Source organism: Balaenoptera physalus (genome assembly GCF_965194825.1).
Source record: "Balaenoptera physalus genome assembly, chromosome: 11".
Lineage (NCBI taxonomy): Eukaryota > Metazoa > Chordata > Mammalia > Artiodactyla > Balaenopteridae > Balaenoptera > Balaenoptera physalus.
Window position 1 is genome coordinate 25,204,994 of NC_138896.1, and position 12,309 is coordinate 25,217,302.

At 44.2% G+C, this 12,309-nt stretch overlaps 1 protein-coding gene across 2 annotated transcripts in view; it reads left to right on the plus strand.

Moving 5' to 3' along the window:
• Positions 1–12,309, plus strand: part of CILK1 (ciliogenesis associated kinase 1) — a 33,750-nt gene that overhangs the window by 606 nt on the left and 20,835 nt on the right. For both annotated transcript variants that reach the window (XM_082411678.1, XM_082411679.1), the window contains exons 2-4: positions 2,900–2,954; positions 7,358–7,479; positions 8,484–8,563. In XM_082411678.1, the coding sequence (XP_082267804.1) occupies positions 2,900–2,954; positions 7,358–7,479; positions 8,484–8,563 (257 nt within the window). The remainder of the gene's footprint in view (positions 1–2,899; positions 2,955–7,357; positions 7,480–8,483; positions 8,564–12,309) is intronic.

The following is a 12,309-nucleotide window of genomic DNA, read 5'->3' on the forward strand; positions in this document are numbered from 1 at the left end:
GGTTTAAGACAACTATCTCACAGTTTCTGTGGGTCAGGAGTCTGGGCCTGGCTTAGCTGAGTTCTCTGCTTTGGGGTCTCTCATGAGGCTGCAGTCAAGCTGCTAGCTGGTGCTGGGGTCTCATCTGAAGGCTGGACTGGGGAAGGATCCACTTCCAAGCTCACTCACATGACTGTGGGCAGCATTCAGTATCTCGGGGGTTGTTGGACTGAGGGCCTTAGTCCTCTGCTGGCTCTTGGCTGGAGGCTGCCCTCAGTCCCTTGCCCTGTGGGCCTCTCCAAAGAGCAGCTCACAACATGGCAACTTGCTCCATCAAGACATGGAAATCAAGAAGGCAATGAGAGTCTTCAACCAAGATGGAAGTGACATCTTATTGCATTTGTAAACTAATCACAGAAGGGATATCCTCTCAAACTGCTGTATTCTATTGGTTAGAAGCAAGTCATTTAAAGAAGGGGGATTATGCCAGTTTGTGAATACCAGGAGGTGGGGGGCTTTGGGGACCATTTTAGAGGCTGCCTGCCACACCCATCTATATCCAGTTGCCTTCTCAACATCTCCATTTGGATGCCCTGAAGACACTTCACACTCATCATACCCAAAACTGAACTTACATCCAGCACATAATGCCTGTCTTGATAAATGACACATTTCCATCCCCACAAAGCCTGGGAGTCCCCCGACACCCCTCCCTGTGCCCCAGCATTGGTCGTCTGGTCCTATAGACTCTAACTACCAGATATTTATCTGATCCACCTACTTCTCCAATTCCCCACTGCTAACCTCCCATTCAACTCATTATCATTTACCACCTCTGCCTCTAGAATACTTTCCTCTCTAGGGTTCCTGGCTTCCATTCTTACCCCTGTCCATTCCAGCCTGAAGGGATTATATTAAACACGTGAGTCTAATCGTCTAAAATCAATTGTACCAAACCTTCTTTGCTGCCCCATCATGTCCCCTTGTCCCACCTGACTTCAGCGTGCTGGGGTGTGCAGTGATGTGCCCGTCACCAGTATCCCACCTCAGGTTCACGTGGGAGACTCAACCAAGGTGCTCCTGCTTGGTCCACAGAAGGTCCCCAGCAGGACTGAGCCCCCGTTGCCCACTGCAGTGTCAGCTCCGTAATGTGTCCTTTCATGGGTTTCCCCCCTCTCTGTTCTCAGGTTCCCTGCTCCTTGCCCTGGGTTCCTGGAATCACCTCCCAAATCAACTCCCTGCACCCAAGTCCTTGCCTCAGGCTCTGCTTTCAGGCATCCCAGACGAAGAGGTTTTAATGTCTTCCTATCAGTTTTAGGGTCAAGCCCCCAATTTTACAACTTGCTGCTTCACTCGGCCCCTGCCTGTTTTCTTTGGCTGCATTTCCTCCCACTACTCCCTTGCCTGCTTTGTCCTGACCACACTGGCCTTTCGGCTTCTTGAACTCACCAGATACCTTTCTGCCCTCTGTCTTCCCATGCTACTCACTACCCCACGCCTCCGACCAGGCCAAATTCTCCTAGTCCTTCAGGTCTTGGTTAAAATACCACTTCACTGGAAGGCTGTTTCCTGATACCCTAGACAAGATTAGGTCACGTTGGGGTCCACTTTCTTGGTGCCCTGTCCCTTCCCTTCATGGCACTCAGCACAGAAGGCGATTGATGACCTGCCTTCCTGCTCCGAGGTCGGTTCCATGAGCAACGTCTTGCCCATCATTGTATCTCCAGTGCCTGGGCCTCTGCCATGTGTAGCAGGGGCTAAAATATATCTGGGGCATGAATAAAGGAAATGGTCACTCAGCTGGGAGACAGTGTGACATTGGGGACAGACTCTCAGAGTGAGGGGGAGAGATGAGAGTTGATCTGTTATTAGCCAGCAATGAGACCCTGGTGAAATGACATAACTTCTCTGTTTCTTAGTTTCCGCCCATCCCATCTGTCTCATGGGGCTGCTGTAAGATTCAAATGAGACGATGTGATTAAAGGGCCATGAAAGAGAGAACCCTTAGATTTCTGGCCAGCTTACCAGGCTGTCTGTCTCTCCCCTCAGGCTCTGGACCAGCGGTTGGCACACTTTTCCTGCAGAGGGCCAGCCAGTAAATGTTTTAGGCTTTGCAGGCCATGTGGTCTCTGTCATAACCCAGCTCTGCTGTTGTAGTGGGAAGGCAGCCATATATCATATGGAAGCAAATGAGTGTGATTGTGTTCCAACAAAACTTCATTTATGGTAACTGAAACTGGAATTTCAGATCATTTTCACATGTCACAAATTATTATTTTTCTTTTGCTTTGTTTTTCTCAACCGTTTAAAAGTATAAATGCCATTCTTGTCTCATGGGCTGTATAAAATCAGATGGTTGGGTGAAATTGGCCCATGGGCCATAGTTTGCCAACCCCTGTACCGGAGTGTCCATCCCTGTGCCGTCCAACATGGTGGCAAGTAATCATATATCGTGTAAATTTAAATTTAAAATTTAAATTAACAATTCAGTTTCTGTGTTGCCCTAGCCTCATGCCAGGTGCTCAGTAGTCACCTGTGTCTAGTGGCTACCGTACTGGACAGTACAGAACATTTCCACCAATACAGAAAGTTCGATTGGACAGCTCTGGTCCAGATAAATAAGCCTGGGGGTTTTTGCTCCAGGGCAGGGTTAGCTAATTAGTGACAGAGCAAAACAGCAGTCCAGGCCTCTTTGCAATGCCCTCATGCTAACTCTGCTGGGAAATTTTGTGCTGGAGGATTGATTGCACTGCCAGGTTTTTAAATAAAATGCTGTTTTGGATAGTATAGTATCTGGTAGAAATTGGAACCCACTTTAAGCACTGTTCATTAGGTTCAGAACGAAAACATTTTTTTTTAAGATAAAGCATAGCCAGTTACTGGGAATAAATGTGCTATTTGTTTCTTTCTTCTCTTTTAGAATGAAAAGAAAGTTTTATTCCTGGGAGGAATGCATGAACCTTCGGGAGGTCAAGGTATTTATTAATACACAAAGGGATAATTTATGGTATGGTTGATTAAAATAGCTTTATACACGCATAGATTTATAGTTGATACAGTTTGAATTGTTTCACTGATGTTGAAAAAGGAGGCAGATGATAACATAATGCAGCTGACAGCTGAGAGGAGAAGATTGCTGTGCTATTTATGTGTGTGTACTTTTTTTTTTAGTTTTTTGGTGTGTGTGCATGTACTTCTTTTTAAACCTTGGTAATAGTGCTGTTAACTAAACCACAGATTTATTCAACTTTCACTAGTTTCTCACTAGTGTCTCTTTTCTTTCAAATGGTGATGAAATATACATAGTACTTACCTTTTGACCATTTTTTTAAAGCTTTGCACAATTTTGTTTACATAGCAAACCGGACAACATTAGAAAATCTGTCATACCATCCAGAAGTTGAACATACGTAATAATCACATTTTGTAGCCATCTCTGGGGAAGGCTCCTTTGCACATTTTCTGCAAACAATGCCTATGCATTAAGGTTAAAAACAACTCAGAGGAAAGTGGCAGGTTGCCAGGTAGATAGTCCAGATTGTTAGAACAGCGATAAAGGTGTCCCGTGCTAGAACCCAAAGGACTCAAAATAGATATAGAATTGCGTATTTGACCTAAAAATGGTACAGTTCAGTGGTATTAAGTACATACATAATGTTGTACACCCATCAGAATGGCCCATCTCCAGGACTCTCTTCATCTTGCAAAACTGAAACTCTATGTCCATTAAACAATAATTCCCCATGAATCCCTCCTCCCAGCCCCTGGCCAGCACCATTCTACATTCCATCTGTCGACTACACTAGGTACCTCATATAAGTGCAATCATACAGTATTTGTCTTTTTTGTGACTGGCTTATTTCATAGCAGAATGTCTTCTAAATTCATCCATGTGTCAGGATTTCCTTCCTTTTTAAGGCTGATTAACATTCCATTGTATGGATCTACTATATATTGTTTATCCATTCATCCATCGATGGACACTGGGACACCTTTGGCTATTATAAACCTTCCCATATCTTTAAACTCCTTTCCACTGGCTCCTTGTCTTCAGTCTATCAATGTGCCCACCGTTCTGTCTAACCAGGCTCAGCCCTCCCTCCCCTGGAGCTCCCACCCCTTCCCCTTCCTGACCTTACCTTCCAGAGCACCCCCTCCGCTGTCACTTCCCCCCACCACTGACTTTCCACTTAACTGAGTCAGGCATTCACCTCTGCAACTCTACGGAAGTTGCTCTCCTAAAAGCCACCAGCTGTCAAGTCCAGGACCATTGGGACTTCCTTGGTGGTCCAGTGGTTAAGACTCTGCGCCGCCAACACGGGGGGCGTGGGTTCGATCCCTAGTCGGAGAAATAAGATCCCACATGCTGCGAGGCGTAGCCAAAAGATTTTTTTTAAAAGTCCAGGATCATTTTCTCAGACATTTTCTTGTCTGTGGACCACTTCCTCCTCTCCTCTCCCAGGTCTCTGTGACTCTGCTTTGACCCACCTTTTCTACCTCTTCTGGCCTTTCAACAGTGGTTCTATGATTTCACCCTTTAAATGTGGATAATTCCTCACATTCTCTTCTCAGCAATTTTCTCCTTTGCTCTGGCTTCTCCTCCTGGGTGATTTTATTCATTTCCCCTCGCTTCAGCAGCCCTATCACATCTTTTATCTTTCTTATGCATTTAGACCAGGGGTCAGTAAATAGCCCACTGCCTGTTTTTGTAAAAAAAAAAAAAAAAAAATGTTGGAACGCAGCCATGACCATTTGTTTATATATTATCTGTGGCTGATTTCACACTACACTGGCAAAGCTAAGTAGTTGCAGCAGGGACCATATGACCTAGAAAGCCCAAAATATTTACTCTCTGTCCCTTGACAGAAAAGTTTGCCGACCCCTGCTTCAGTCCCATATATCCAGCTGCTTAGTGGACATCAGCGTCTGAATTTTCTAGAATGTCTGCCTCCCCCAGTGCTCATATTTTCTCCCTCTTGTGTTAATTATCATTTACCCCTGCACTCAGAAACGATAGCTCATTGCAGTGGCCTGTGCTCCCCGCTCTCCACACCTCTCATCTCCCCAGCACTCAGCTGTTCACACACCATCTACCATTTATTGAGCAGCTGTTATGGGCCAGGCGGCACCTTACGTGCTCTGTCTTATTTCATCCCCACAACCACCTGATGAGGAAAGTCTTAGTATCTTGAATTTCCCGATGAGCACAGCTGAGGCCCAGAGATTCCGTAATTTGCTGGAGGGAAACACAGCTCTAGGCAGCGAAGCTTGGTCTCAAGCCCAGGGTCTGTCAGAAGACTTCAGTGGGCATCCTCCTTGCATCCGGGCAGTTCTCATCCCGCCAACACTGGGTGGCCACTCGCTCCCACGCCCAATCTCTGAGGGGCTCCCTCCTGACGTGCCCTTGCCCTCCCACCGAGTTTGTCCAAGCCTGATTCTTCCTTCAAGTCTCGTGTATGAGACTCTCACCGACCACTCAGAGTTTGCAGATTACTCCTCCTTGAAGCATCCCTGATGTGCTCCTTCTTCTCTGCCTGATACGACTGTCCTGCCTCTACATCTTTTTGGAAGCCTTTCCCAAGCCAAAACAAGATGCCTTCTTCCTGGAAATATACCTCTTGAAAATGAATCACATGAAGTCCTCCACAAAATTAATTCATGTTTTAAATTAATTCTTTTTCTAGTAAACTGATATAGACTTTAACTTGCCCCTGAGCCTCACTGAGATACAAGAACTGGAGCCACTCTTAGACTTGGGCCAGTAATTCATGCTCAAAACGCACTTGTGGCAGACGGTATCCTACTCCTTGCCTAGAATTCTCTTCTTGCAAAGCTTTGAAACCGACTTCATTTTCCTCTGAATGAATCTGCCCTGTTCATTCTGCTGCTCATCCACTGGACACCTCAGCCATTGCTGGTGGTGCATTTTCAGCAAACAAGCAGGAAAGACGCCTGCAGTCCATGAGAGTCTGGTGAACGCTTACAAGTTAGGCAATGCTTGCTACTCATGGAGAACCAGAAATCCAACCCAACTAGAAAAAGTAATCAGCCTGTTGGGTCATTCTGGAAGGATCTGGCCATTTGGCCAAAACAGCTGAGTATTTCCTGCCAGAGAGGCACTTGGCAAAAGCTTGTCTTTCAGGGAAGAGTTTCCAGAAGAGTCTTATTTTGTTCTCATTCACTGGCCATATTTCCTCCCTCTTCCCAGCTGCTTGAAGTAACTCGGTCATATTGCACATTCCCCAGCTCTGATCCCTTGGGTGCGTTGTTACTGAGTGTCCTTCCAGATTTGGACACTCATGTTAACACTTTCATCTTCAGACATTCTTGTTTGTTTTATAGAAGGAATGTTCCTTTGAAGGAAATTAAAAGATAAAGAGGGCTTTACAATTTATTAATCGGACTCACGTCTCTATGAGGAAGAGGCTTTTTGAATTAAAGGGCTCAACCCCCTGCCACAGTGACCCCTTGAGGCATTCTTGAAGGACACGGTCTATCAAATTCTGATCACCTGGTGAGCAAACCCACAGTTGGGTGTGCGGCTGTCACACATGAACTGTATTACTGCTCACCAATATGAAAGTGTATTTGTTCACTGTGGACAGAGCTAGTGATGCAAACAGAAAATAGCTTGCGCATGGCTGCACTCACGTGTGTGTTCCAGGAAGAGGAAAACACATGCGCATGGGGAATAATCAGGTCACTTACCGTTTTCTGAGCCACCCTCTGTTCCTCATGCCCTGCTTGATTTTTTTGCCTTTGCTGTTCTTGGAAGCAGAGGTGTCTCTCCCATCTCACCTCAGGGTCTTTCCAATGAGATTTCTCCTCCTTCTCCCCTCCTTCTTCTCCTCCTTTAACACTCACCTTGTAAGGAGCACTATACGTCCCATGGGCACACATGTGTCAGAAAAAAGTTGGGAGAATCAGGCTGCCAGCCTCTGTCTATCTGAGCAATTTCCTGTTCAGAGTGTCTGCAGACTGCTGGCTGGTGATCTCAGCTCCCAGCAGCTGCCTCTCCAGTATCAGATCAATCAAAGCCTCAATGGATTCCCCTCTGGCCACTTTCATGGCGTGAATTCCATCACCTGGAGGGGAGTGCACCTAAAATAGCCCTGGCCCACTGCCTGGTCCTGGGGGCAGCCAGAAGTTCCAGTTATGGTCAAGTTCTTACCTCCTAGTCAGTTAATTGAAATAGTTTTTCTACATAGAGTTAATACCAACTTCAGAGAAATACCATTTATTAACATATTGTCAGTAAAAAATGAATTGTGGCACTCCGTGGTTCTAGAATTAGGTGTTTCTCCCTAAGTATATGTGGAATTACTTTTTTCAACAACAGACTTGCTCTAATTTTTTGTTTTTCTTCTTCGTCTTTCAGTCTTTAAAGAAGCTCCACCATGCCAATGTAGTAAAATTAAAAGAAGTTATCAGGGAAAATGATCATCTTTATTTTATCTTTGAGTACATGAAGGAAAATCTTTACCAACTCATTAAAGAAAGGTACAGTGTGGTCATCATGATCTTAGAAATAAATGTTGCACAGTGGATGTGTTTTCTTTCTGCTTTTGTTTATTGTGGTCATGCTGCTTGGCCTTGGCTGTTTAAAGCTGCCCATGAGATGAAGGGCCCCACCTGCATTCCTGCTTTGGAGGCCCTGTGATAACGGCAGAGAAGTTGCTTTCAGTGCAGCCGTCTTGAATGTCTTAATGGGTTATTCACCCTATAACAGGCTCAGAGATTTAACAGATACTCTGCAGCTCTCCTTCCCCCAGGACTGTATGGGCAGAGTGACCACAAGTGAGGGGTGTAGCAGCTTCATTCATTCTGAGCCATCCATCGGAACTTCTGGGTTCCTTTCAGTGCCTTTCTTACTATAGTGCACAGGGCTCGCGTGCTGGGAAGACAAAGAAACTAATAAAAAAACTTACCTGTGATGGTCATTTTGGACTTGAAAAGTGAACTATGTAGAACCTCTTGGGCACATTTTCCTGGTGGCAGGTGAATGCCCTTCAGAGCATCCTTCTGAGTGATTTCAGTGAACAAATATCGTTTCCATTTTCAATAACAGCAGAGAAGCTGTGTGGTTTGCCCAGCCAGGGGAAAATGTCACTATCCACTGCATCTCATAAGCTCTTCATGTGAAAGACCTCAGATTTTCCCCATCAAAAAATTTTAAGCTTTAATTATATTATGGAGAGAGGAGATTTTTATATGATACATTGGAGGGAATTTTTTTTTTTGGTTTGTTATTAAATGTTTGATCATTTCTGTTTTGTAACATAACTGAATATATTTGGTGCTTATAAGGTATGCTGTCTTACATGGATAAGCAGTTGTTTTTCTTTGATCTTTATTATCAGAGGATCTAGTCAAATTAGCATGTCGGCAAGTGTTTTCTTAAATTCTTACTGTATAACCAAAAGAACATGAAAACAGGGGCTTTGTTTTCATTAACAAATTTCATAAATCTAGATTTATAACTTTTTTTCCTCTGCCCTATACAGAAATAAGTTGTTTCCTGAATCTGCTATAAGAAATATCATGTATCAGATATTGCAAGGACTTGCATTTATTCACAAACACGGTAGGTGATTTGGGGTATTGTGCTTTGGAATAGCAGTGAAAGGCTGTCATCAGGTAGAAGATGTAGGAAGCATCAGTGTCTTTTGTAATTGACTCCCAGAAAAAATTGAAGAGTTGAGAGGCTGACAATGGATTTTGGAATATATTATCTTTTGTAGCTTGATTTCTGAATTTCCCTCATTATTTATCATGTCTGTATGTTCTTATTCTTTAGGCTTTAACACTAAGCTTGTTAGTTACAGATCTAAGAGTTATTCCTGACCATTAACTGGTGTATTAATCAGGAACCTACGATTAGAATTCATAGAAGCTTCACATATGATGTTTAACCTACTAACTAACACTGCTTTGCTGTGGCTTTTCATTTTTTTAATGTATTTCAATTTCAGCTTGTTCAAAAGGGTGCAAAGTGGTCTCACAAGATCTATGCAACCCAGGAAAATAAAATACACTTAAAATAAGCAAAGAAAAAGGCAAAACAAGGCATGGACATAGCCAGGGTGAGGTTAATCAACAAAATACATGTCAGCAAGTTTTACTTAAGTAGAAGAAGCAGGCTACAGATGTGAGCCTGAGTTTGCTGTCAGACAATGCAGAATGTGAAACATGACCAACTACAACCTATATGGTTCCTCCAAGGTAAAACAGTTCAGTTGCCCAAGAGAAGCAGAACTATTCTTGGTACTGATACCAGAGAGGTTTCTCTCATGGCTCCTTATGTAACATGACTTTATGGTAAACACAGTGACAAGTTACATGGGACAGTTTCAGGTCATCTTCCTCAATATAGGCCAATTACATCACCTGATCAGAGAAAATGGTCCTACTGGGGCCCAGTATGATTCACTCTGGGGATGGTCTGGTGAGTCCAGGGAGAGATTTAAGGCATCCAGAGGAATGGATGGTCATATACCCTTCAGGAAGTCCTCCATCACTATTGTTCTTCGCTGAGCTTCTGAACAGTATTGAGTAGCAATGCATTTGAGGTTATATTTCCAGCCAGTCCTGAGGTATTACTAGTCTGGGTTACTAACTGGCCACAGACCCAACTTGGGTTGGGTTGATAAGTTCTCATGAACGCAGAGCCTCGGGATGGACGTGTCCCCCAGGGGAGCCAGGAGTCCCTCAGAAGGCCATTTGAGGTTGCTTTGACATACAGACAGATGGCAAGCTGATCTTGCAGAAGATCAGAGGGAGCAGAAATCTGTTCCCTCCCAGTCTAAGGGTATCATTGCCATTGCAAATATTGCACCAACAAATGAGTTTCATTACCCAATAAGGAAACTGGGCGGAAGCCCTTTGATGATACAGTCAGTTCAGATTTGATGCACATTGGCAGTGAGGGGAAAAGACATTGTGCTGCATGGTACGTCTGGGACCCTTCCCAGCCTGCTCTGTGACCCCTAAGCAGCCATCACATTTAGAGGCCAAACGAAACACAAACAGACAAACAGAGGCTGTCTGTACAAGTTCTCGGAAGCCGCGGGCATGTGCTGAATAATTCGAGAGTGATATGCAAGCCCGTGAACCAATTCTAGTAAAAAGTTTTCAGTAAAAGGTATCTCTGATTCCACTGACATGGGTAGAAGGAGCAGTTTTGCCACAAGAATTTCCCAAGGGAGAGTATGAGTTTGCAAAACGCTGAAACCTTCTGGTATGGTGTCTTTAGGGACAAATAGGAGGAGAAGGGGCACTTACTAGATTTGAGAGCCTAGGAAAAAGAAATGGTGAGAAATCAAAGGGATTCTCCAAAGAGAAAGGTCAACCAGAAGTTTTCACATAGGGACCCGTCATAGTGTCTCAGTTACTGGGGCTCTTTGCTCAGTACTGGGAACTGCATGGTGGATCTATAAGAAAGTTGATATGTGTTGGCTTTATCTTCCTTTCCTTTTTGTTGCTTTTTGTGAGACTCAGATAGTTGTTGCCAGAAAGAACTTGTATCCTTTTATCCAGGTCTCTACCAAATCCCATCAAATCAACGCAGATGCGCACGCACACACACGCACCCATACTTGTGCGTACACACGCACACATCTGCGTGTACACATGCACATGTGCGCCTACACATACACTCTCCCCCCAATACCCACAAATGCACATGTATGCACACACACATAGTACATATTCGTATCCAGTAATTTAGCATCCCTAAATTATTGTGTCAAAACACCTCTTTGAAACTGCACTGTCAGTCTTCCTTGCACACCTTACATACTCCGATTGTGTTCAGAAATGGTGGAAGGGAAAGCTCAGTTTAGGACGGTCAGACCTCCTTTGCTTTTCTAACCCCAGCACCATGCTTCTCCCCAAGATTCTTGTGGACACTCTCCCCCAGCTAAGTGCCAGTTCTAGTTTGAGCTTAATATCATTTCATCCGTTACCTTATTTGTTTCCTTGCCAGTTTCTCAGGTAGAGAGGACAGATGGTATCTATTCCTTTCAAAGAAGAGGAAACTGAGCTTCAGAGAGGTTTAAAGACCTGCCAAAGGCCCCACTGCATTAAAGCAGTAGAGCGGAGATTAGCTCCGATATCTGTGCCCATTTGCTACACTTCTCTAGAAAAACCTGTCTCTTCTCACAGAGAACAGAGAACAAGAGGTGAAGAAAGTGGTGATAGTAATTGGAGATGGGATGGATATTCATTTTGCAGGTTCTATCTCGTTTTCATTGATAAATGATTTTTGAAAACTTTTGAATGGTTTTCATACAGTGTTGACTTAACTTTGGAGCTTTATGTTGTTCTTTTCCTCCAGTCACGGAAAAAAAAAAATAATCAAAAGCACTTTGCAGATTTGTCTTGTGAGTTTCAGGCTCTTCCCTGTTGTCTGGTTCTCACTGTGAGAAGGTGCGTTCTGTCCCTGGGAGTGGACTCCTTTGGGAGCAGAGAACAGAGCTGCAGGTGGTTGCCATGGCCATGGTTCATGTCAGTGACCACTTCCCCCCACAGGGAATGAAAACTCAGCTCCACTTGGTGCTGATTGAGCAATGCCAAAGCATATATACTTTGTAGGAATTAAATAATTAATGCAAACTGTGTTTCATCCTTGCCCTGCCCTTACAAATATCCATGCAGGAAATCCAGAATGCCTTAGGTGGCTTAAAGGACAATGTTTGGCCCCAAGAGGTGGTTCTCTGCTACCCTGTTTCACCACTGTCTTGCTGTGCGTGACCTTGAGTCAGCCCTTGGCCTTTCTGTGTGTTGCTGTCCTCCTGGCCTTCTTGATAAAAGCACTGTGGTTTTAAATTCAGTAATATCTGTGAAATTACAACTTCCCTAGCAGGAAGGTGTGCTACAGAAATTCATAACGTTTAAGTATTCTCTGGTTATTTCCATATATTCCTATCAGGTTCCTCATGAACAGAATGTGAAGGGGAGAAAGGCTTCTTTGTGGCTTGATGTTTTTCTTGCCCAAGGGTTGTTAATAAAAAAAGGAAGCACAGCGCATTTTCTGCCAGGATGAAAGAGAAAATCCCTCTGTTATTCGACTGGCATGGGGTACCCTGAAATTAAATTGAAGGTCTGTTCCTGTGTTCTGAAAGCCAAACAGTTTCGAACAGGAAGATTCTGTGTTAACAGCACTTTGCTGTTGCATGATCTCTGAATAACCCAGCAATAAGCGTTTCCACTGTGAATCAGAAGCTCAGAGGGAGACGTGGGCTCATTGTTACAAGCCCGAGCGCACACATCAGCAGAACACATACCCAGCCAGGAGTCAGATCAGAACTTAGTGCCACCTCCTCACGGGCG